Source organism: Falco biarmicus, chromosome 6 (genome assembly GCF_023638135.1).
Source record: "Falco biarmicus isolate bFalBia1 chromosome 6, bFalBia1.pri, whole genome shotgun sequence".
NCBI lineage: Eukaryota > Metazoa > Chordata > Aves > Falconiformes > Falconidae > Falco > Falco biarmicus.
In genome coordinates, this window is record NC_079293.1 from 56017857 (window position 1) to 56044318 (window position 26462).

Sequence of the window (26462 nt, forward strand, 5' to 3'; positions counted from 1 at the left end):
GTGGATCCCCATAGTACTTTCCCTGTGAACTGCATTAACTGTACCATGGCATTAACATCCCGTGTGCTTAGCAGTACTCAAAAGCCAACATCTATGCCTTTTTCTCTTCACCTTGCTCAGAGGGAGAACTGGAAGAGGAATGGCTGAAGGAGGCAGGTCTGTCAAATCTGTTTGGTGAGAGCTCTGGTGACTCCCTGGAAAGCATGGTGTTTCTGTCCACACTGACCCGAACCCAGAAGGCAGCAGTAGAAAAGCGAGTAGAGACTGTCACACAAACCATGAGGAAAAAAAACAAACAGCACCAGATTCCTGATGTCAGAGATATCTTCAGGATACAAGATGACTCAAAGGGAAAAGTAAGTTCCTGTCCATTGTTTTCTTTGATTCTGTGAGAGAGAGGGACATGTATGGGTGGGGGGGAGAAGAGGGATGCGCAGTCACAAAAGGAATCTTTCAAGATCTGTGTCTACCTTTTCACTGATTTTCAAGGGAATTTTCTGCTGAATTTACGGGATTAGCATTAGTCCAGCTTGACATTGCATTAAGCAATTTTAGTATGTAAAAAGAAGTATGTTTATTTGCCTTATATTACTTGAAGGTGATGAATAGAACAGCCACTCCGTGGTAAAGATATTAATCTGAATTAATTTTAACGCTAATGCAAAACATGTGACAACAGTCACCCAAAGAGCTATCAAAAGCCTGCTTTTTTCTTTGTGTGGTAGTGCCCTGAATCCATCCTGAGGGATCTGCCAGATAGGTGGCAGTCCCTGTTACGTACTGCTGCTCTTGTTTCTTTTTTTTAAAAAAAAAGGAAAAGGGGGACATCAACCTAACCTCCTCTATTTTGGCTAGGTCTTTATGCCTGTCTTCTGGGTGCATAGACCCCTCACTAACTCCCAGGGCCTGTGTGTGTCTTTAAACTGTGTGTGGGAAGTTGCTCTGACAGGTCCTGAAGGGTCCCAGTTTCCCTCATGGGGTAGCGAATGGGAGAGTTCCTGTCCCATATGCAGCAAAGGGGAAGGAGGGAAATGGAGACTATGATTAGAATTCCTCTTCTGTGGAGAAATGTATGCGTTTTGTCTGCTCCCCCAAAAGCAATGAGATTTTTAGCTGTAAGAAGACACTCTGACTTGATGGAAGTGGACGGCTAGCTTACTTGACCTCAGCCCCATCCTTTGTTCTCACTGCTGCTGCTGCCATTCAGTGCAATGGTAATGGTCATGGAAAGCAAGGTGAATTTTGAGGGGGTTTAACTTCCTTCTTCCCCCAACAGCTTCCTCTCCTTCAGCAACTTTCAAATTCGTTAGAGTGAAATGTAGTGAGGGGAGTGTGTAAGCTCAAATTCTGAAGGCATAACTTCCTTTTCCACGGTTCTGCTTTGCATGTGGTTGCAAATAGTGTATTAACTCCATAAAAGCTTTCCAGGATCTGATTTGGAATTAACTACACCTAAAAATTACAAGATCTAATAGCAGAGCAATTTAGGTAAAATATCATATAGCTTGAAGCAGTATAATTTCCCTTTCAAGTGTGTTATTTCAGTAAAGCGCAGTAAATACTCATGTTCCTGAATTTAAGCTGCACATTGTAATGTTTGAAAATCGTGTCACAGTGTTCAGTAGACTTCTGTGTATCTTAAAATAGATGTTTTTATATCGATGACATCAGTGAGAAGAAATGCAAACAGACAAATGATTGTAGCCATTTAAGATGTATAAAACAGAAGTTTAGAATATTTATTAAATGTAGAAATAACCGGGGAAAAAGAAGACTTCTTTTAAACAAGTCTCCTTGACTGAAATAAAATAATACAAGTGTAGGCCCTTAAACCTATACCACATTCTTTTCTGCAAAGCAAGATAATTGTATAGAAATCATTGCTTGTGGTTATTCATCTCATCTGTCACAGAAAGCCTGTAGTGCAGTAGCTTCTACCACTTCCCTAGGTAACTTGTCTCGGTGCCTTGTTACTCTCCCAATATTAGACAGCTTTTTACGTAACAAAAGAGGACTGAAGCCATCTGCAGTTGTATGAAGTCATTCCAGTTTAATAATAGCCTCCAAATCCCTGTAACCTCCCTTCACCTGGAGGAAAGCAGGAGGAAAGGTAAAACAATAGTCTTGATGTTTTGGATCAACACAACAATTGTGTTGATGTTGGTACTAAATTTCCTGCCATATTCCTGAAGAGAAGCTAGACTCGGTATCTTGACAGCCTCCTAGTCTCCTTCTACTGCTCTGTGAAACAGTAATAATTTTCTGGGCAGTCATGCTATCTTCTTTCACCTCTCAAGATCTCATATTTAAAAAAAAAAAAAAAAGCGGATTTGTGTTGGTAGTAGAAATCTTTAAAACTTGATTTATTTTTTTTTCCTCAGTATGCATGGAGTTATACAATGCTTGAGTAAAATAAAATTAAAAATCCGAAGTGCTAAACATTCATTGTTGATTTGAGTTGCCAAAAGGATAATAAAAATTATATATGGGTAAAAACTTATATGGGTGTAGATTTTCTACAGGTTGTAAAATATTTTTTTCTCTAGTAGGTGTCATCCAGTTCATAGAATGGGGCAAATCTTGAGACTGGGTAGTGCAGCATTGTAGAAGGAAGAAGATGGTTCAAATCCTTTCCTGTTTTGTTGTCTCTTCAGGGTGTTCCAGTTTTGCTGTTAGGACTATAAGCTGTAAGCACCGATATTAATGCCAGGCCACCCTGCAAAAGAGATGGGATTGCTTTGTAAGGGAGGCAACCATGCAAGATTTTGCAAGAGGGACGTATTTCAACTGAGTCAGTCAAAAGGTCTCCTCCACATTCCCTTTCCATATACTTTCCAGTGCAAATTATGGCTTCAGGTCAAAGACCACAATTTCTTAGTCTTTGTAACTCTGGAAAATCAAGTCTTATACCTTAGCCTTTTAGGAAAAGGGGTAATGGACTTAATTACTTCTTTTTTAATTACCTAGATTTCAGATCCCCTTGGACTTTGGCAAAGGGTTTTCTACTGAAAAACACAGGTGCGCTTCTGCATAACCCTGAATTGCAGGAGTTTCTACAAACACAGGCTTGGTTTTATAGGTGTGCGTATTTATTTTTCCTTTCTTAGGTCTGTGATGGAAGTGAGCCCTCAACTGTGAGAACAAGTGAAAACAAAAATGAAACACAAGATGGAACAAAAGGTAATGCCGAACAACTGTCTGGGCTTTTTTTCCTCCTTTTGTTTTGTAGGCTTTCAACTACACAAACTACTACATAGGTTCTTTATTACAAGTAACTTTTCAGCAAAATTAAATTCTTATGAGAAACGTGTTCTGGCCTGCATTGATGTGGTTTAAAATTTTTAAAGTGTGGCTGTAGGTAGTGTCCTTTCAGCCATCTGGGAAACCTTGTTTGTTACCAGTGATCGTCTTATAATTGAGTCCTCTGAGGGAAGTCTCCTCGCATAGCTAATGCTTAGGTCTTTCCTGATCCTTAATTTATCCCTTCTGGTTTATCTCTGCTGTACAGTACAGGAAATGAAGCATTATACATAAGCTCATCAGTGCGTGCAAGGGAACAAAAACAAATGGACTATAAACATCCAAAAAGAGTGAGAACTGGCGATGTATCTGCAGCTCAAAATTAAAGAAAAGCAGGGATCGAAGGAAAAAGTTATTTACCTTTTTAAGGAAAATGGAAAGGAAATAGCATTATGTGTATGTAGGACTGAGTTGTGTTCAACAGCGCGTGATTACTCCAGAGGGGTGTAGTACCCACTGAAGACCCCTCCCTCTCACTGCCAGGTAGGACAGAGCACCACAGAAGTCCTTAGCTGATTTCATAGGACCTGTTTTGAGAGCATGAATTGTGATGAAAGACTTTCACAAAGCTTTCTGCTGTTCTTCAGGTCAAATAATAAAAGGGTGGCTGCCCTGCATCATCTTAGGTTTCTTCAAAGTAGGGGTTACACCATGTCTGTTACACCACCATACCTACCACTGCAGAGATCAGGATATTAACTGGCAGCCATTTAAGCTTTTAAGATACTGCATTGCTATTCTGCATTGTTTGTATGTTGGGTTTTTTTTTTTCCTTCTTCCAGGGGACTGGATAGCATATAGGTGTTAGACTGACTCCTATAGCTGCTTAAATAGTCAAGCAGGTGGATCAAATTCCCCGCTGCATGTTACTTATCTGTAATTAAGCCACCAAATAAAATACTGCTGCAGTTCTAGAATACTGACTAGTAGTATTCTGGAAAAGTTGTTACTTTAGGATTGGACTTAGAAAACAGCAACAGACAATACAGAGCGTGCATGGAAGTTGAAATGGGAGACATAGATATATAAACCAGCCCTGAATATCACCAAATCTGTCTGTTTCCAGAAGTTTTGTTAATCCTTCCCTCCCTCCCTCCCTCTCAGAAAACCCCACTCCAATAAGAATAGTAAAAAATTGGGAGGACTGCCAGACTGCTGGTTCAGCAAAAGGGAAGGAAGAGATGCCTGGTGCTTGTGTCAATAAACTGCACTGTAGGATTCAGAGCTGGAAAACGACCAAACAATTATTAGTTTTTATCACATCTGGTTCTTTTTTTTTTCCAGTGGCCCTGATGAACCCTTCAGAAATGTGAAGTTCTGAAAGGCAAATCCCATATGCTAGCTCTCCTCAGTACAGATTGTGATGTGGATGGCAAATGCAGCCTGCTTACATCCTGATATACTTCTGCTTTTGTCAACATGCTAAAAGTGGGCTCTGCTGCCAAGATTGGAGCAGGAAGAAAAAATCAGTTTAATTTGCAGTCAAGCCATGCAAATTTGATGGTGTTAAAAGCACCACACCTGTTTCAGTGCTGTGCTGTGATCTTTCCTCCAGAATGATGAGCAAATTAGTGTTATACAAACAGTGAATGAATTTAAGACAAAAAGTAAACCATGCCTGATATTTCAGAAATAGTAAGTATTTATGAAATCCAAATCCAAAGACATTATTTTAAAATGGAAACCCTCTTTAACAGAGAATTAGTACCAGTTTTACCTGAAAAATATTAATATCATCTCAGACATTATAAAAAAAATCCAAAGCTTAATTTGAGATGTCTTAAAACTGTTAGAGTGAATGACTCTGGCCTTTCTCCAAAGGTGATGACTGTTCCTAATTTGGTATTTGAATGCTCCGTTCCCAAGTGCTTCTGCCAGAATGAAGATGATAATGGTTTGCCCTTAGAGCATACGTGGGCTGTGTGAACCTGTGCTCACTCCTGCTTTCTTGCCAGTCTGACACACCCTGTTTCTTGCCTAAACACTGTAAGCAAACTCAGGGGATAATAAGAAACCATTACCTTTTTATTCCTTTCTGCCTGATCCTCCTCAAACAGAACAGTTTAATGAGTTCCTAAGATTTTTTTGTTGATAGATGCATATTTGAGGTTTTTTGGAAGGACCCTCACTTACTGTCTTTAAGTGCCTCTTTTTTTCATGTAGATACAGAATGTGTCTACAGGAAACAAAAATAAAATTCAGAATCATGTATTAAGCTGTCAAAAGACATTATTATTTTAGCAATCCATAACACTCACTAAAGACCTGCAAAGCTAGCAGTATGTTCAACAGCTATGAAAGAAAAGAGTAATCCCAAGTTGGTTGAGATACCTCAAGGAATAAACCAGAAAGAATAAAACAGATGAAAAGCTAAATACTCATTAACTTAAATAAGGGAGCAGCAAAACTCAGTTTACTGTGGGACCGCAGTTGTCCTGAACACACAGGATTAGCTACTAGGGAAGAATGTTAGGTAAAACCTCTGTATAAGCATCATCAAATGGATGAAAGAATATGTAACATGAGGGAAAAGAGCTGTAATGTTTGCTTCTTGATAGGGAAAAAGACTGAAATGTAGTTGTATTTTTAATTAAAGAGTTGTTTCTGCTTTTCATTTTGCATGCTAAATGAAGAATCTATGACTGAAGTGACAAGAGTGTTAGTGAAAAGATTACCACATTTTTTATTTTCTATTTAAAGTCTGCTATGAATTAGCATTTTAGAGAAATGCTTTGTCAGTCCAAAAGAAAAATAATAGCTGTTCTACCTTTCCAGTTCTAAATTAAGATCTATAAACATAGCTCCATCAGGGTATACTCCAGATTCTCTAGCAAAACTAGGAAATAGCAAGGTTGACACTACCAGTATTTCCATGTCCTATTAAAAAGAAACCCAAATGTAGCCCTCACCACACTCCTGAAGAATTGCCCTCATTTTATGTGATCTTTAAATAGCACTGTGAACCATGGAAAAGGTACAGGACTAATGTAAAATACAGTTTCCACATCCTTATAGCAATATTTACATTTTTCTGTATCTTGCATTTCTCTTGTGGAGCATGTAGTTGGCAGGTTGGCAGAACACCAAAGCTGCTTCCTCTTACAGCTGCTTCCTAGTTAATGAATGTACAACAACAGGAGCAAGGCTGTACAACCAAGAAGAAACTCCTTGCAATAGCAACATTTCTAGACCTTTCAAATGTGTACAACGTTACCAAGACATCTGCTTTACACTGCACCTTCGTATGACTAGAGGACTGAAATAGGAGCTACTGCCTTTTTGTCTGTTAACATCAGATCCCTCCCAGGCTGGTAGGAAGTATGTAGGTCATGTATACACCACATTAGCATGACAAAAGTCTTGGGGGAACTGGGAACTGTCTTCCTTTAGTTCAGATGCATTAAATAGTTTACATTATATATACAGATACACACACGCAGGGAGGCCAGAGATCGAAGCCAGGGATGAATTTGACCTTGGATATGTTTGGTTACTGAGGTCTCATATATCTCTTTGCTGAAAGGAGCAGCTCTAGTTTCAGGATCAGCTTAATCTTTAGCATATGCCCCAGGCATCTTTCAGGGTCTATGGAAAGAACAGAAGCCACTTTGGAAAGAGCAAGTGGCGAGTAACACACACAACAGGCAAAATTTGGAAATGTTTTATTCTGCTTCTTACAGCATTACTTGGTTGTAAGTACAGTCAAAGTGTTAACTCAAATCCACCTTCTCTCTGGAAGTGTCTCAGCTGTACATAAATTACCTAAAGCACTGTGCCCTACTAGGGAGTGGCAGTGGTAGCTGCAGCCACTTGCCTGTCTGTCACCTGAGTTTGGCCCTGGCAGACTGAGGTTATTTTCAGGACTCACTCTAAAAGCTACCACAGACTAGTCTTGGCTTTGTGTCATTAAGTGTCATTTGTGTCATGCTTCATACGTTGTTTGGGTTGTGTGCTTGCAGCTCGGCTCTTTTGCAGACCACTGGAAGCATCAGTGTAGAGCAGTACTTCCCTGATGCTTTCACTCTTAATCAGCATTTCTGCAGCCTTTCCCCTGCTTCAAGGTCAAGTGTTGCTGTACTTGCATTTTCGGGGAGTTTTTTTCTGGCTTGGCTTAACTTAGTTATGCCAGGCCAAAATTTCCCACAGCAGTGTATAGAGTGTAATTTATTATGTTATCACAATATTCTTATACCAAAGCATATGCAGTGTTCATGGTTCTCTTCCTCAACTCATGTCCGTTTCCATCCCACTTTTCCTGCATTTGTGGTATATTAGCTTTGAACAGGCTGCAGTCTTGTGTGAGTAGGATTCTAGGCAAAATCTTGGTCCCACTGAAATAAGCAGGATTTATTTGTTTATATTTGCCCTGGTTTTAAGAAAGTCTGAATTTCATCACAAATACTTGCAAGATATTTGTAGTGCCTTGTACAAGGAACCTAGTTCTGGGTGTATCCTTTTAAAAAGTACCAAATCATGAGAGAGATGGTAGAGATATCAGAATCTTTCTCTGGCTAAATTGTCTTCGTTACTTTATATTAAATAGTGTTATTTACAATATGATTTTAATTTTGCTTCTTTCATGATACATTTTTAACTTCAGTCTGAGAAGCAGTGGCTGATTTACAATGAAATAGGACTTCTTTTTCTAAAAGCAGAACTGCCTCCCTTTTTTTTTTCCTTCTGTGATTTTTTTGTCGTTGTTGGTTTTTTTCTTTTTAAACAAAATATGTTCTAAACTTGTCTAGTGTTTGATTCCTTTAAGGAACAAAGAAAGAGAAGTAGGGCCATTGCTGAGTACTTCGTCCTTCCCTGTATCATGGAAACATGTCCAAACAGTTCTGAGAAATCTAGACTCTTCAGACTGAGGTGAGGACAGGAATGCTGGGACAAAGACATGATCTGTGTACTCCCAGTTATTCCCGGATGTTAATGCTTTGGATCATAGAGAAAACATTCCCTTTTGCTTTTGAAATTTTAATGGCAGAAGGAATTGCTGATTTGGTTGCAGGGTCTTTGAGGCTAGAAGGCATTTGACAGCAAGAAACTTCTGATGCCAAAGCTGTTTGGCTCTGGAAAATTCTGGGAGTCTGCTGTTTGTTTAAGGTGGATTGCGTTTTCTTTTCATAATAGATAAATAGCAGAAAACCCCATGCCTTGACAGAATTATTCAAGAAAAGCTACAAAAGATGAACCCTTTTAAGAAGCTAAATTTTCAACTGACATAAAAAATATGCAGAAATGAGTGAATTTGCAACCAGAAAGTCCATCACTTGCTCAACATTACTTTCTACTTGGTTTTAAACTTATTTTCATGCACTGAGTGGTGCTTAATTGTGCTGCAGTTGGTTATTAATTTTTTTACTCTGTTTTCAGGTCCAAAGCTTAGTCTTGTAACAGGTGAGCAGAATAGCCTGCTTGAAGACATGCCATTTTCGGACACTGACATCAATTTGGACATACCATTTGCAGAACAGGCAGCTAATCTCAGAGACAGCTCAGCAGGCAAAATGTGCAAGGGTGGAGGGGGCGACACTCTTCTTCCGGTAGGTGTTTCGCATTTATTGATCTCTTTTATTTTTGTTTATTTTTTTTTTTTAACTAGTGGTAGTGTTTGGATGATATTTGTCTGAAATGGGTGAATTACATTTAGAAGAACTTTGTCGGATCCAGCTTCATGGAGATAGACGTTCTCAAGATAACTCATTTTTGGGAATAGTATTCTCAATAACAGTGAAGTAACTACTTTTATGCCTGTCTGTTTGGCAAAATGCACTCTTTGTGTAAGCAATTACAGACAGGTAATATTAAGCTGGCATAGTGGCTTAGTGGTAGTTGTCCACAGACTGTCCTTCTGCATTTATTTAAAGCCCCTTTTCATGTTACCTGAGGTGACATGCTTTACCTCTGTAATAAAAAGCTCTGCTGTCATTTAAAAAGGGTTGATGGGCGCCTGTAGAAACTTTGCGCAGTTATCCCATACAAATAGGTGAGGGATGAAAATGAAGAACAGAATGGTCTGTAGAAGTCTAAAAAGTCAAATGGCAGAAATCTGGGATTAATTTCTGCTCAGTTTTTCTTTCCAGCTCTTAATGAAAAAGGGCTCATTCTGAATGAATCTGAACAAATAAAAAAGAAAATTCTTCAAGGCATCTCTCTGAGGATCTCTCTCTGCCTAACAGTTCATGACCATGCAGACCTGTAAACTAATAAGTGGTGTGAAATATGTTTTTTTTCCTTGCCCCCACCCCCCCAAACTGTATGCAAACATGTCTGAGTAAACATAGTGTCTGAAGTGATAATGTTTCACAGTTCTTCAAACACTTAATTTAGATAAGAACATGTGCAGTTCTTCAATAGTAATTACTCCATGTATCGTAGTTTAAACATTATAAACCAGACACTAATGGATATTTAGAAATGGATTCTGAAGTGTTTGAGTCATGTTTCTCTAATGCAGCCTATAACAAGGAAATGATAGCTATACTCTTTACTTCTGCATATATGCACATACATACATATATGCATAATACAAACATTAGCTATACTTTTAGCTAGGCTTATGAAGGATTACTCAAAGACATGGCTATGGGATTTCTTCTTCAGTGGTGAAAGGAGTGGCAAAACGATAGGAAAAGGAAGAGAGCTGCCTATTTAAATCTGACTGTATTTGTTCCACCTTCATCATTGGCAGCTATTTTTAAACATACATGTTTGTGCAAGTCAATGAAACCTCAAGGCAGGAAACTGACTATCTACAGTTTGTGAATTATGTTTATGTTTTGGTATGTGCCTTTGTAGTCATGTACCATGACCACCAGTTCATCTGTGCTGTTGCTGGGATTATACAAGATAAGAAAATTATTCTGGAGTATAATATACCTTTCCAAATGGAAGAAAGTCTTATCAGCCTTCCTGCTTTGAGTCATGCACTCTGCTAATTGTTAGGCTCAGGCAAGAGTCTTGCTTAGAAGCCTGCTGGTGAGAAATGAAGTCAAATAGCTCAATGAGCTGAGAAGTCCCTCTCCCTCGCTCTCTTAGCTTAATTTCATATTGGTCTCTGACTGCAGCTTCTGAGCATTTAGTGCAATAGAAATGAGTAATAATTAAGGATCCCCCTTCTCTTTATTTATCGCAGCCAAATATGTTCTTTTGTGTTCATAAGAGCAGAGCAATTTCTGTCCCAGTTGTACATGCATAGGATTGCTCATCAATAGCCCTTTCCACCACTATATATTGCAAAAGGATACAGAAGTAGTGGTGTGGAGGGATGGGAGGTAGTTACAAGCAGGACAAAGCCAGATTCTTCTTGGAGGTGCAGAGCAAAAGGACAAGAGGCAACGGATGCAAGTGACTACAGGGGAAATTCTGTTTTGCAAAGTAAAAGAAGTTACCATGAGATCATTAAGGACTGGAACAGGTGCCCACAGAGGTTATTGTGAGTTTTCAAAATTGAGTTTGACAGCAAACAGGCAACCCGATCAGACTTTGAATTTAGCCTTGCTTTGAGCAGGCAGTTGAATTAGGTGACCTCCAGAAGTCACTAGGAGCCTAAATCCTCCTATGATTTTAAGATCATCTGCTTTACAACCTATTTGGGGGATTCTTCTGTGATTGAGTTAGTAACAGCAAGTTTCATGATGAAAGGTTCTGCCCTGAAGGAAGCACAGCCTTCCAGCTAAGTAATTTGTTATGACTTGGATTAGTCACTCTGCTGCAAATCTCTGCTTTTAGAATTTCAGGCTGCCGAAGGACAAAACAGGTACCACGAAGATTGGTGACCTGGCCCCTCAGGACATGAAGAAAGTCTATTCTTTAGCACTGATTGAATTAACTGCTCTCTATGACATACTTGGTACAGAATTCAAGCAGCAAAAAGCTGTAAAAATCAAAACCAAAGGTAAGTCTGTGTTTCATATTCTGAATGAAATCGATCTGTTTTAATCCAGTAAAACAAATGCATCCAGTTCTTTATGAATTTCCAGCAGAAAATATATATTAATATATATAGTAACATAGGTCCTCAGCAGTGTTTAATAATATGCCTTAACTCAAGGCTCACTTTAAGCAAATTCATGCATATAGTCAGTCCGGCTACAGGACCATGCTTTTTGTCTAAATTAAAGCTCCAGTCAGTCACTGAGCAGATAAACCAAGGAGTGAAGAAGGGGAACTATCTTAGTAGCACACTGTGCGGGAAGAATTGCTTCACAGAAGTTTGTATGTGCTGATGTATTCCCTGGGAGGGCACGTGTATGTGTTCCTTGCGGGTATTCTTTTCCTGACTTCCTGAAGGTAGGTACTGTGCTGCTTTTACAGTTGGATTCAATGATCTTAAAGGTCTTTTCTATCCTAAATAATTCTGTGAGTCTACCTGACTTTTTTGTTTTCATTGCCCTTGACTGGAGATGCTGGGAACCTTTGTCGCCTCCTTTCCTCTTCTGTCTGGTACAGACTTTCCTATGTCACATAGGCCTTGCCCATCCAGTATTTACTCAGGCCATAATGCAGGGGGTTTTTTCTGAATGACATAATATTAAGTGGAAAATTTGGGCTGCTGCAGACTGTGTCGAGACAGCTGCAACACCATTTTGCTCTGCAAGCTGTTGGAGCGTGTGTATATTAACAGTGCTTTTCTTGGGAACACAGGACACATGAAAACCAATTTCAGATGCTAGAGGTTTCCAGTGCTTTGTTTGTTTTCTGTGTTGCTGGCTTCTGCTAAATGCTTTACAAGAGCTTGAAATGTGTTACTAGTTAATCACAAGCCTGCTTCGGCCAAAACCCTGTTGTCAAGGTTCAGTGAATGTGACAGTGCAACAGTTCTTTTTAAACAACTGAAAGCAACAGGAAGGGTTGAGAAATATACAGCAAGGTACAATAGATTCTTCAAAATATGGTCTTTGCTTTACAGTAGTAGAAAATCAGTTTTTGAATGCAAAAGGCATACACAGAAACATTTATGAAACCTTGATCCCTTAAATGCTTGTTCTTCTTGCAGAAGCCCATGTGCTTTCACTAATAAATGGGGACAAGACACTTCCTTTTCTTGTATTTTGGATCTTAATTTTAATTGATTCTTCTTACCAAATTTATTGTTCATTGAATTTCACTCATAGTATTATTTATCTGAATGACAGGCAGTCATGAAAAACATTGAATTGATTAAAACTTCTAAAAGTTAAAAAAGATGGGCTAGACTCATGGGAATGTGTAGGAAGTAGACAGTGACAAGCCACTCTTTCTGCCAAACAGATCTGCTTTTGCAATGTAATGCCTTCAGTGCGCTGCTCTGCCTGACCCTTGCCTCTTCCCTCCTGAAGTGTTCTTTGGCCAATTGATTCATACAATGGTGGATCTGTTGCCTGTTCCCCTTTGGCCTGAGTATGTAAAACTGATGAAAACATAATTCTTCTGGGGAACACTGTGCTGTGCTCAGCCCTTCCTTTCTATGAACCTCCTACAGTTTGTTTCTCCAGCTTCATCTCAGTAGAAACTTTTATTATTGACAAGATCTTCAAACCAATAAAACTATGGGGTATGGATATTGACTGTATGTATGAGTCCCTACATGTTTTATAGGTAGACTTTTTATGCTGATAGAGGTACAAGAACTCCCTGATTTGTCACTGAAACTGATGGTTTCTTTGACATGTATCACATTATCTCAAGGGCTGACATATTTTCAGTAATTACAGCTGTTCTGTGCTCAGATTGGCATGGCATCATACCAAGCAGGGGCTTTTAGCTACATGTATTGTATGCTGTTTCAGAAAAACCACACATATAGCAATTATCAGTACTTCTGAGAGAAGTTCTGTATCAGTAAACTTTGGGTTAGTTTTTACTACTATATCTCTCTTTTAATGGTCATTCACTTCTACTCAGCTGGGCCATAAACACATGGGAGTCCCATTTACTTGAAGACTAAGACTAGTTTTGCATCAGGGAGGGCTAGATTAACTGAGACTAGATTCCTTTCTTTTTGTTTTTTATTTGCATTGCATTACCCCTATTGTAAAGGCTGTTTTCTCAACCAAGACTTAACTGTATTTTTGCTTTTATTAAAAAACAAAAACAAAAAAAAAACCCCAAAATAAAAAAAAAAACAACAAAGAAACAGCAAAACACCTTTGGTGATCTTGTTATCCTGCTGGTGTTATATAATGAAAAAGCACAGGGGTTGAAAAGCTCTTCTTTCAAAACCCTCATAGAGAGAAACGTTCAGAGTAACTCCGTGTGATAATTACATGTCTTATTTTAGTAGCCAAGTTTCTGGATATTTTACTCATGCCATTTGCATCTTAACTATAATAACTTGCATTGAGTGATGAAGATCTGCATTGAGGGTCATCATCACATCCATTCTGCAAACCAGAACCATGCAGATGGTTCATTTATGCAATTCAGTTCACTGTACTGCAGAATATGTGGATGGCAATTTGAAGTCAAAACAGAAGACTCCTGATTTACGGTTGAAGGAAAAGATGAATGAATCCTTTTAGGCAGAATGCTTTGTGTAATAATTTGATTGACAAAGACATTCAAACACACTGAACAAAAGGTCGATAGCTCTGAATGTATTGAATAGGCTTATCGTTTCATAAGTGTGGGTTTCTGCCTTTATCATATGTACTGGAACAGATGTGGATAATATCTCAGTTTCTTTTGAATTATTCTTCAGACTCTGGCTTGTTCGGTGTCCCACTGCCAGTTTTACTGGAACAAGATCAGAAGAAGGTGCCAGGAACCAAGATCCCACTGATTTTTCAAAAGGTAAATAGGCACCAACAAGTAAACCTGCACATGACAACCAAATAATATTTTGTCTTGGATTTATTTGCTCCCTGTAGCACAATTTTCAGTATATTGCTCTATTCAATCAAATTTATTGTAACTTTTATTTGCAGCTTTACTTATTAATTCAGTAAATGTGATACTTTGCTTTGTATCAATTATATTTTGAGTTAACAAAAACCAAACTTTATTCCTTTATAACTGGTCTCCATGTTTTAGGCAAGTTTACCAGTAAGCCTGTGGAAACTGCCAATTAATCCAAGAACCCACTGCAGCCAAATTTCATTTCATAAACGTGGTGTAACTTCCATCATCAGTAGGGATGCCCTTTATTTTTGTCAGAGCAAATACTTTAAATTCCGTAGAAATTCTCAATCCCTAGCCCACAGGCTGAACCTACCATTTTAGGAAGCGGTTTTCTCCTTTCAGAAGTGGTTTGGACCACAAGGCAGGTGGCTAGTGGGTGGGAATCATTCCTGTGGTGGTGGCAGCAGCCCTTTTCCAGACGATTTGTTGCTTTGGTACATGGGGGGCACGCTTTGGCCTGTATCATGTTATGGTAATGGGGAAGATAATGGGAAAGATGATGGAGACCCTGGATTTACTGGCCATGCATAGCAGGTCTCATTGCATAAGAAGGGAGAGACCACAGTGTGTGGACCTGTCCTAACACTGACAGAAGCACAGTGCCGTGTCATCACTGTTTCAGTAGGCTTGGGGACGGGCTTGTTATTTATTGAGAAAGAGAAAACTTTGAGTTTTGCTTCACACTCAAACCTATTGCTGTGTCATTCATTGCCAAAATTACTTCCCCAGGATCATAAAAATACATTTCTGGGAAAGATGCTATCTAGAAAAAAAGAAATCATATGACAAAAAGTGGTTCATCACTGTGTTATCCTAGTAACGCAGTAAGCTTTCAGGAAGAAAATTCTACATAAACATCTCTAGCTTACAGATGTGATTTGTTTTGCAAGGTGCAGACATCATTCTGAATACAGTTATTCTTTAAATGAGAATATGAAAATAAAACCTCACGTTTGTATAAGTGCAAGAAAGAACATTTTTGTGCATACTGCTTTTTAAATGTATTTTGAATATCACTGAAATGAAACAAACCAAGCTAGTAGGAAAGCTGCTTAATTAAAAAGAAAATCTTTAATAAAAAATACACCTAGTTTTTATTACATTGAAGGATTACAGTTAAAAATAATGACATAATTTAGCCTAGGGGTTTTCCGACTGGAAAATCTGAGTGTAATACTGATCCATGTATCTCCACCAGAAGTTTCTGCTGATAGTAATTAACTCTGGCCTGCTAATGAAGCACCATGCAAAGCAGTCCTGATAGAGATGAAGAAGGGATTTGCCCTAAGCAGGAGGCTAGTGGTGAGTGAGCGTGTGTGAAGGAGTTTTGGCCACCAGCAGTGCCACCAGACCTTTGTCTCCCCACCACCTAGACATGGTGATGGTGGCAAGTCACATAACATGCCCACAGCATCTTTGTGTTCGACAGATGAAAGTGGCAGCTGATGCTCTGGTGTAAGCTGGGTACAGAGAGTTGGATGTGGCCAGTTAGCACTTTTTCTTTTTAACCAAGGAACATATACCAGGGTGACAACTTCAGTGCTGTTTTGTAACTTTGTGGCTTTTTCTATCTGGTCTTTTTTATGACATTGATCAATTACATAAATACAATGGTAGGTAAACCTCCTTTAATTTCTGTAATTGGAGAATACACAACTGTGTTGCATAATTTTTCTTACTCAAGAACTGGCACAGGAAGGTATGTAACAAAGGCACTGCCCTAGTTAAACATTGTGAAAAACATTTGTGCTAAAATGATGTCATTGGCTTTTGACATTTACAGATTTCTTTTGAATACTCTTAAATCCATCCTTCAGTGAATACTTCTAGGCATATCTTTTAGAGAAACAGAATTTGTGATCTGTGTTTTAAGTACTTTTACAGAATTTCTGCTAGTTTATCTAGCCATGTGTAGGATTGCAGACTGTTGGGTTTGTTAGGAGAATGCCAGTATTTACAAAACTTCTTTAAACCCTAAAAATACTTATTTCTTTCCAGGTAAAGTCATAAAGAAGAGTATTTTTGAGAAAATTAGTACTGTATTTCTAACGTTACCTTAACTGTTTTGATTTGGAGACATTTTAACAAGGATAGTAATTGGGATTTATTTTTGAAACCAGAGTAATTTTGGAAAAAAACTGCTTCAGTCTTTGGAGGAGACTTGAAGGAGGTCTAAAAAAGTTTTCTTTTTCAATGAAATAGACAAACTCTTCTTTAATAATGTTCATAAAACAGGTAGAGCCATATGAAAGGTTTTGTTCTAAATCTACAATAACTGTAATCCATTTGTAAACTGTGTGTTTGTGTGTCTGCTTGTTATGTGTCTGCATACACAAATGCATGCATACACGTACACGCACGCACACAGATACATACATAAAGGCTCCAATATATCAGAACTATCTACCAGTAATTTTTAATTGGCATCTTTGTTCATGGTTTGTGTTTCACAGCTGATTGCCCAGATAGAAGAGGCAACTCTGGAAACAGAAGGACTTCTGAGAATACCAGGAGTTGCAACAAGAGTAAAGGTAAAACATTGCACAGATTCTTATCATCCCCCATATGATCATACCTGATTATTTTATTTTATTTTGTCATGTGAATATATTTTAACACCAAGCTGTTATGAAAATCTTAAACAGAAAGCGAAGTCTCTTTACAAAGAAAACTGAGTCATATTAGCCAGAAGGCTGATGGTTTCATCCAGTGTAGTTTTGGGCAGAAGACTGGAGTTAAGTTTGAAGGAGAGCCAAGGCTACATTTCAAATTCATTTGTGCCAAAATCTCATTAATTCTTGGCACGAGGTTTCCAGCCTTTTGCTTTTTCCCTGAACCAGCTTAATCATCTGAACAGTTCATACACAGTCTTTCTACCCCAGGAGGAAGCTTTTCTCTGGCGTTGTGAGCCTATTTTAATAGCTAGACTTAACCTATGTTATAGAGCAAGACAGCCAGCATGCACTGAAGAACCTCTCACATTTATTTTTATGAACAGCAGTATAACTACTCAGCTCACTAAGCACAATCTTGTTAGGCATGTCTGTGCACACCGACACTTTGCGGAGTGAGTGCCAATTAGATGCAGACTCTTCCCCAGCATTTGCCTTAATGCAGGAAACTAAATACACCGTATGATTTGCGCCAAGAGTCAATGTGTTAAAAAGATGGTCTGAACTGGCCTTAAATTCTAAACAGAAAGGACCATTTAAGTGGATTCAGCTGTCCCAAGACATCTGCCAGACTGTTGTGTACAACTTGGTCCAGCAGCTGGTTCATTAGAAACAACTGAAAGAAGGGAATAGTATGGAAATTGGCTTTGTTTATTTACCAGTAATGAAGAATTTAAAAAAAAGAAAATGTTTACATTCTCCTCTGGTCTTTATTTTCCACTTTTCGTCAGTTCTGCAAACTGGAATTATCTTGGAGTTATTTTTTTATTTGTTTATTCTTTGATTGTATTCATTTTATATGATTTCCCAGGCAGAGAATCATTCACTATTTGACTTCCGTTAATTTTTTATGTATTTATTTACAGGAGCTACTTCTCTGAATTAAGCAATTGTTTTGTTAGCAAAGATGCTAAGTTCCTTTACTTATTCAAATAGGAAATTGTATAGAAAACCAAAGAATTTAGCATTCTAAAGGACTGATGTTTTCTCTGAATTTTCTTAAACTTTTTTCTCCTACAGAAAAAGAAAATATTTTCCCCATTATGTAGTTTTATAGAAAGGCACAGATAACCTCAAGAAAAAATACTTTGCTATCTTGATAGATTTTAGAGTTATTAAAAAAGGGCATTGCATATACTCCATAGTTAAATACATTTACTTTAAAATCTAAGTGGTAGTACATTATGAGGTATAGTTGACATTTCTGCCCTTGCCTCTCAGATAAAACAATTAATCTTATCTAGATGTTTAATACTGCATTTGCCACAGTTTTGGTCTGAATGTGGATGGAGGAGCTGATGACACTCCGGGAGAATTTTCATCTTTATTTCTAAAGCTTGCTTTTGTTGATGAGCAGGAAATCACACCCACTTGACTTTAAACATCTGATTTAGGATCTTTGTACCTTTGAACCCCCTGCATAATCAGTGGAGACAGAAGATCTCTCTGGAGGACAGTTGAGAACATCCAGATTTTATATCAACCTCAGTGTCCACATTTTCTTTGGAAATAGATCCATTTTCCCTTAGAGCAAAGTTAAATTTAATGAGAACAGTATCTTAAAAACGTATCTAGTATCCTTTATCCAATGTGCCCTTCTTGTCCAGATAAATAATTGAGGCCATTCTTTTCCATAGCACTTTCCATAACTACTTCTCACATACTTTACAAAACAAGCCAGTTTCTCTGTCCTCCTCTTCTGTCTGGAAGAACTGAGGCAAGAAGAAGGGAGGGACTTGTGAGACACGCCTCAGGGCCACTGGCCCTATACTGAGGCCACTTCTCACTCTGCCGGCCTAAGAAATAAATTAAGTGGATGCAAGGGCAGGACTAATGCTTAATGGCAGACTAAGAAGGACTCAGCCCTTGCAGCGTGTTCCCATTTTACACCTCTGAAAGCCTGAGCACTGCTAATGCGAGCAGGGCAGGTATATGGTAATGTCTGCTGCCAACAGTATTCCACCCTTTTCCTCCCCCAGAGTTACAAGGTATCACTGAGACTTTCAGAGCTCTTTATTCTGCTGGTCAACCTGGTGTTTCGCAGTGCAGTCCCCTTCTGTAGAGGGCATGTTTGACATCCAGTGCTAGGCAAAGCTGTAGGTGGCCAGCAGCATGGAATGCCCTGTAGATGGCAAGACATCCAGGTGTTCAGTCACACAAATCTTTTTCCCCCTGTTTTGAAAAGAGAATGAGCCTCACCTTGGTGTATGTTTTGATAGGAAACTCTGTGTCAACATGCATAATTAATATATTTGTTTATGAAAATGGCCATGCATGCATTACATACATACCCTTAGGTAGCAGTGTTGGAGTTGCTATGTATATCAGCCGCATCTTAATATTTTGGGGGAAGGGAAGTTGTAACCCTTACGTGAATGAGTGTGATATCTGGTTCTTATAGTGTATTTCATATGGTCCTAAGGCAGGCCCATGGGATTTCTTCCTATATGATTTGGCCATCTACTGCCTATTCCTATGTGTTTGCTTGCAGTTCTTCTGGTCCCCAGTTTATCTTTTTATAGGAAAAATCATCAGCACCTGAAGTGATATTTCAGATGTCCCTTTTTTTCCCCTTTTTCAAATTACGGAAAGTATTGCTGTGTGTATAATGCATGACTTCCAGCAGCCCAGTATATTGGTGCTCTCTGTATCTACTGCCTTTCAGAGTCTTTGCCAAGAACTGGAAGCAAAATTTTATGAAGGGACTTTCAACTGGGAAAATGTAAAGCAACATGATGCAGCAAGTCTTTTAAAACTCTTCATCCGTGAACTGCCTCAGCCACTCCTCACTGTAGAATATCTCAAAGCTTTCCAAGATGTACAGAGTGAGTAGTGTCCTTTCTCTCAGCTGCGAAGAGTTGATACCAGTGCAGAGAAGTGCCTCTTTGCTGTAGCAGTATTTTCACTAATAATATATGAACCTCAGAAACAGATTGAATAACAACACTATGACTTCTCCTGAGAAAAGACTGGGCATATTTTTGCTAATGTACAAATAACATTTTTCATGTAACATCTATTTTAATAATTTACACATGAAATGGAGGTACACTACCACTTTCTGATGTTTCTGATAGTCATTAGGTGGTATAGATGGGTTATAGGAAATTGTGTATGATGGTATCAGTTTATAAACAATATTTGCTTCAAAAGAAAACAACAGCAAAGACATAGTAGTTCTGCAGGAAATCTAACAAATAGTAATTTACATTGTTTAGGGTATTTTGTCCATTTACAACAGGAAAAGTTAGAGCAGAATGTCAGAACTGCTGGTCAACCCTGGTCCCTTGAGATCAGCAAGTTCCTGTGAAAACGGCCTCCTTACCAACTGGTCACCAAGGCAGCAAACATACCAGCTGTAATTGAAAGAGAGCAGCTTGATGATAGCGAATCAGGAGCAGAGAACCCACATACACTAATTCCCCAGCCAACACAGGAGTGGAACTTTCAGAAAAATCTATTCCCCTTTGTCTGCAGGCAGAGCAATGGGGACGGTTCTTAGGGACACTTTCAGGGAATTCCCATGGACAGGCAGAGAGACAAATATTCTTATAAACTGTGGGCTGTGTCAAGTCTCCAAGTTGTGAGCTGCCTTTCAAGGCCATTAAGCAGGTGGGTGTAGGAGGCTGGTACTTAGGCCTGCTACATAGTGGTGTAATTTTGCAGTACTGAGTGGCAAGTTAAAGCTGGCTGGAATGCTTTCAAATGATGCAGCAAACAGCTCCTCAGGGTTGTTTCACTTACTGGATACTGATTGGAGCCAGGAGGGTTTCTGCTTGCCACTCCTGAGCTGTGTGAAGGCTTATGTGGTTTTACTTACCCGGAAAATACTCAGGTGTCAGGATGCAAAACACTTTCTACATTTTTTGACGCAAAACAGACATAGCACTTCATAGCCTCCCATTGTTTAAAATGTCTGCCCCGTCTTGTTGGTTACATGTAATAAGATTAGGTGGTAGAGAAAAAGGGCCATCTTTGTGACAGTAATCAGTGTTTTTCACGGTACTGTGACTCAGTAGTGTGGTTAGAATTAAATATTTAAACAACTTAATTCAGATTATTTAAGTTGTTAATTTAAGTAATTTAAACAACTACAATTCAGCTGTTATTTAGGTGAACAGACAGAAACCTTGATGTAAGTAACATTTTAATTGTTTTGCAACTATATTTTTCCTTACTTTCCTGGGAAAAGGTTGATTCTCATTGCTTTTTGGGCATTGTGACATGGTGTGACATGCCTTACTTTTATGTATGTCTTTCTAGAGGAAGTAGATACACTGTTACCACTACTTCCATATTTTAAATGGCTGTGTAATTTCTCACTCATTTATTCAGATCCTTAATTTTTTATTATGGTAGAAAGTCAGAAAGAGGGTTTTTTTGTTTCATTGCTGAAGTGTTTGGTTTTTTTTTTTTTTGACGGTATCTCCCGAACTAATGTGGATGAAAGGTATTTGGAATAGCAGTTTAGTTGGGATCCCAGTAGGATGCACAAGAACAGCCCTGTTGAATTTTGAAATAGTGTGATAGGACTATGTGAAGTGCAGGTAACTCCTTGATCACTTGTTTTATGTATGGCCTGATGGAATCTGCTGAGAAGACTTGCCAGAGCATGTCCTTTAAAGTGTCACAGGAGGAAATTTATCACAAGTGACAAGCGTGAGAGAGTTGGGGTTTTCTGCTGCTCAACACCGCCAGAACGTAGGAGCTGTTCTAGGAGGTGGAGGAGTGTAGGGATGCACTCATCCTGCACCTTGGGTGAATGACGCACCACCGAGCAATTGGGTAAAAGGCAGAGCCAATGTCACTTTTCTAATATTATAGCTTGCCATGTTTGGTACGGCACTCACTGCCATAGATATGTGTTAAACTTCTCTGTTCTTGGCTTTATCCCCACTGGTTTGCCATTGCAGCTGCTGCTGCTTACATTGCTGGAGACCTGTCTTATTCAGCAACATGTGGTATTCATTCTGTGTGGGTGACTTGGGAGACTATGCAACTGTTAAGGCAATCAGAGAAACTGTGAAAGCAGTTTTGAATATACCCTTTCATGTGTTGGGGCACAGGTTCAAAAAGGGAGGAAGCGTTAGCTGAATATTTCTTCTTGTAATGCTACAAAATAAAGAATCACAAGCCATCTAGAAAATATTGCCAGAAGACTGCTGAGTCATACAGCAACTGAATACTAAAAGAACATTTGGAAGTGAATATCAGGATCTGCCAGTCATTTGTCATACTATGACAATTAGCCATGTGTATGTATTCAGCATTTTGCAAGAGGTTTCCACTTTGAAATCATGCTTTTTGAAGAGGACAAATGACAATTTTAAAACACTGAGTTTCTTGTGCTTCACTGGCAGATCTTCCAACGAAGAAACAGCAACTGCAAGCTTTGAATCTTTTGGTTCTCCTTCTACCTGAAGCAAACAGAGACACTCTGAAGGTTAGAATTGCTAATACTTTTTTCCTACACAAGTATTTTGTCTGTTTCTGTGAACTCACTGTAATGAATGCTATTGTCTTTTAACATTTTTTTTTCAGTTCAAAGTTAATGCTGAAACTAGTGACTCTTTCTTTCTTCATATTTCACACAACTTCAGAAAAAAACAACCTTAGGACCCTAATTTCTCCCAAATGACTTCTAAGAATGTGACTTGAAATTGTTCCAGGAGATTGCAATAATAATCTCCAAGTGAATGACCTTTTCTCTTACAAGTTCTGTTCCCCTTAGTTGTAACTTCCAATACAAAAAATAAGCAGTGTTAGAATACTGTGGGTGAAAGTTTGCTTTTATGAAATGGGTTTAGCTCTTCATTTTTATTCCACACTTTTCTCTGTGCTATTTGTTTCTATTCTCAATAAGCTAGAAATTTACATTTCCTATTGGTATTTGCAGCATGTTACATGGAGTCTTCCAATTTGGGCTTGTCCTTTTGTAGAAAAGCTATTCATCTTTTTTCAGAGTATATTATATCAAAAATGAATTTTCAGGATTTGCGTAGGATGCAGAACATCTTTTATTACGGGCAAAAGATCCTATTAGGTTTTATTGTTTAAATATGACTTTCTTTTTGAGTTTATTTACTGTGTGGAGGCAGTCAGGAGGGCTCCTGAGTTGAGTTACAAGTATCTGGAACTGAATTAATTGAAGATTGTCAGTTTCTGACTGGCTACCTGTCATTCACAATGCAGTGGTTTAATCATTAAACCTTGCAGAACCAGCTGCTCCATGTTTTGATAATCATGACAGGTGGTACTATTGTGTTCACTTTCAGTTTAAGAAAAGCCAATAGTTTTTTTCACAAGGATCTGTGGGATGCTACTATGGTGAAAGTTTATTAAATAATGATTGATTACTGCTTATGAAAAAGTCTTTGATCATGTATTTAATTAGGAATTGTTTAACTTGGACAGTGAGCTCAAGGACAACTATAAACCACATTTAACGAATCGCACAGGTGGTACTTGTCCTGAGCCCCCTGAACAGACAGGATGTGAGCAGGACCATCTGACAATAACTACTGTGTGCAGCTGTGTCGTGACAGTAACTCAACCACGCTCGGGCGTCTGTCCAATGTCCCTGGCGTGTGCGGACCTTGTGGATCATGAGACAGTGCATGCCTGCACGTGGCACAACCTTAAAAGCTTGCATACACTAGGCATGTAAGCTGGTTTTGGTTTTGCTGAGTAAAAAGGCAGGCAGGCTCTGGGACTGGGTCAGAAGCCTCACCTAAGGGTGGATGCGCCATGTAGGAGCTTCCCAGTTACTGAAAGATTCCTGGTGCTGGCTGCAACGGGACTTCCCAGCTCAAGTGTGGGCCTGGATGTTGTTATTAAGGTGGTAATTGGTGATTTATAATTTTCTTAATCACTGTAATGCTTTGCAGTAATGATTTGATTCATCGCTCCTATTGCTCTTTTATCATATTATGCATAATGACTAGTACTGTTTCCTTTTATCATATTGCATACTATTTTCCTTTATTACATTGTAATATAATAAACTACATTTATTTTTATATTTTATTTGGAATCCATTTTCGCTTGGTACCCAGTCAGTCAGCAAAAAAGGTACTTAGGCACCTACATAATGAGGGTTTTAAAAAAAAAAACCTTACTGTGCAGTGCTTTGAAGTCACTTGATTGCTTTTGAAAGCATTATCCACAAAAATAACAAAATTATTTACCTAAATTCAATTTCAATTAAAAAAATATCATTACGTAAAGGAAACAAAACTCACATTACAGTCCTGTAAACAAACATATATACACTTCCTATTACTGATTGATTTTAATGGGTTTTATTAGGAAATGGAGAGCTTCTTCCAAAAATACGTAACGTCACATTTCACTTGTAACTTTTTTATGTGCAGAGTTGAGCTGTAAGTTCTGCTGTTATTTCAGGTACTGCTTGAATTCCTCCAAAGAGTAATTGATCATCGAGACAAGAATAAAATGACATTAAAGAATGTTGCAATGGTGATGGCCCCAAACCTTTTCACATTTCATGGGTTTGGCTCAAAGACTATTGAACAAAGCGAGTTTGTTATGGCAGCTGGAACAGCAAATGTCATGCGCTTTATGATTCAGTACCAAAAACTTCTCTGGACAGTAAGTGTATTCTTAAGGGGCTGGGGGGGAATCATAAATTTTGCAAATGAGGCAACTGAACAAAGAAGTAATATGAACTTATTTCCATGATTTAGAGAAAGAATAGCCCCATCCAGCTGGGTTCTTGCTCATAGGTAACTCTTACGGGAGAGAAACAGAATAATTACATCTTACGGTATGGTTAAGCTCTGATGTTCAGAATTTTAATATTGTATGTACCATATGTAAACTCAAAAATAACTCTTGTATTTGGCCTATCAGTATATGTTGTTCTGAGGAATTCATTCTTTTCTGCTTAGAGATATTAGCAGGAAATGCAGTGGTTTAATCCATTTCCCTTTTGGGCCAAACTTCATTCAAACACACAAACATATGAAATGTGTTTTTATAAAACATGAGGTTGTGTCATGCTCTCAGGGAAAGCTCTAACTCAGATCAACTGAAGAAGTTTGGACTTTGTTGTGCATCAGCAACTTTAAACAGTTTTGACCTTTGCTGCATGTGAGGAAAAGTGATTATCACCATTGTACAGACCAAGTGTTGAGTGAATTTTTTTGGCTGAGGAAAGTAAAAACACTGCATAATTTGACCTCTCTTCCCCTGAGAGCCTACTGAATGGAATGTAACATCATACATGGAGTAGTTTGTAAACTGTTTCACAGCTTTATATTATTTGAATCTTTGTTTATTACTGGAAATAAATACTATTTTTTCAAGTTCTACCTGGCAATCTGTCGATTTAGAAAGTTTTGATGAGTTGGTGACATAAGGTAATTATGTAGATATTCATACTTACTATCTATATTTATCTAGATTCCTAAGTTTATTGTTAACCAAGTGAGAAAACAAAACACTGAAAGCCAGAAGAAGGAGAAGAAGGACAAAGCAATGAAGAAGCTTCTGAAAAAGATGGCATATGACCGGGAAAAGCATGAAAAACAGGAGAAGACCCTTAATGATGTAAGGAAACATACATCTGAAATACTTTGTTAATAAGACAGTAATTTATAGTGAAAAAATGGATATAGCAGAGGGGATGCCTACATTTATTTAACTGAGAATTTCAATAGATAGCAAAATAATGTGGGTTTCATAGTTTATGGGTTACCAGCATGACACATGTAGAGGGCTGGGCTGTTTTTTTGTCTTCCCAGATTTTTCAAAATAGTTTTTCTCTGAAAAATGATATCCCGCAGGTTGTTTCAATTTGGGCATCTGAAACAAAAGTACATTACGTCTGTATCTGTAGACGGCGCAAGTGTTGTGACAATGCCTTCAAACGCATTGTTGCCCAATGGAAGTCACAGCAGACCATGCATTTAACTAAAAAATACATAGATTTAACTATTTGATATTTAGTAGTGTTTGAAAACAAAGCCTGCTTTTAATCCTTCCTCCTACAGGATTTCCCAAACCACTGAATTCTTTGCTTCAGCGAATCTTTAAATATTCCTTGTAAAGTGGAGCATGCCAGAACATGCACAGCCTGCCCACCCCAAGAAAACCCAAATGATGAAACAAATGTAAAAAACTGGTAAACTGCTTCTTATGCAATATTGTCCAAGTGTCTACTCCCAACTTACCCCTGTATGTATAATCTACAGTTCAGTATCTCTCCATTGGGTAATTGACTTCTGCCAGACCTGTCAATGATGCCAAGGCATAAGTTTCAGCGTAACACTCCTCACACATTCTTTACAATGAAGAAAAGAAAGAATCTTGTGGCATTATAGTGTTAATTTTTGCTGTACTCCAGAAATATTTTAATTGAGCTGTTCCTACTGACATTGAAACATTAAAAAAATGTATCTCATGTACCTTGATGTTAGTAATTACTATTTTTTGAAGCTCATTAGCCTATACAGTATAGCATCTTAATTATAATTGATTTGAAACAGATGATTCAAAAGTTATTTTAAATACATAAACAGGTAACACCAAATACGTGTATCTTGAGAACATGATGATTACATATCAGGTTTAGGTGGTATGAAAAGA

The 26462-nt window shown here is 38.3% G+C and overlaps 1 protein-coding gene across 2 annotated transcripts in view; it reads left to right on the top strand.

Moving 5' to 3' along the window:
- ARHGAP18 (Rho GTPase activating protein 18) overlaps nt 1-26462 on the top strand; it is a 100976-nt gene that overhangs the window by 63613 nt on the left and 10901 nt on the right. For both annotated transcript variants that reach the window (XM_056344089.1, XM_056344088.1), the window contains exons 3-12: nt 121-356; nt 3108-3180; nt 8674-8843; nt 11032-11197; nt 13982-14073; nt 16635-16712; nt 19519-19678; nt 22214-22296; nt 24258-24464; nt 25278-25424. In XM_056344089.1, the coding sequence (XP_056200064.1) occupies nt 121-356; nt 3108-3180; nt 8674-8843; nt 11032-11197; nt 13982-14073; nt 16635-16712; nt 19519-19678; nt 22214-22296; nt 24258-24464; nt 25278-25424 (1412 nt within the window). The remainder of the gene's footprint in view (nt 1-120; nt 357-3107; nt 3181-8673; nt 8844-11031; nt 11198-13981; nt 14074-16634; nt 16713-19518; nt 19679-22213; nt 22297-24257; nt 24465-25277; nt 25425-26462) is intronic.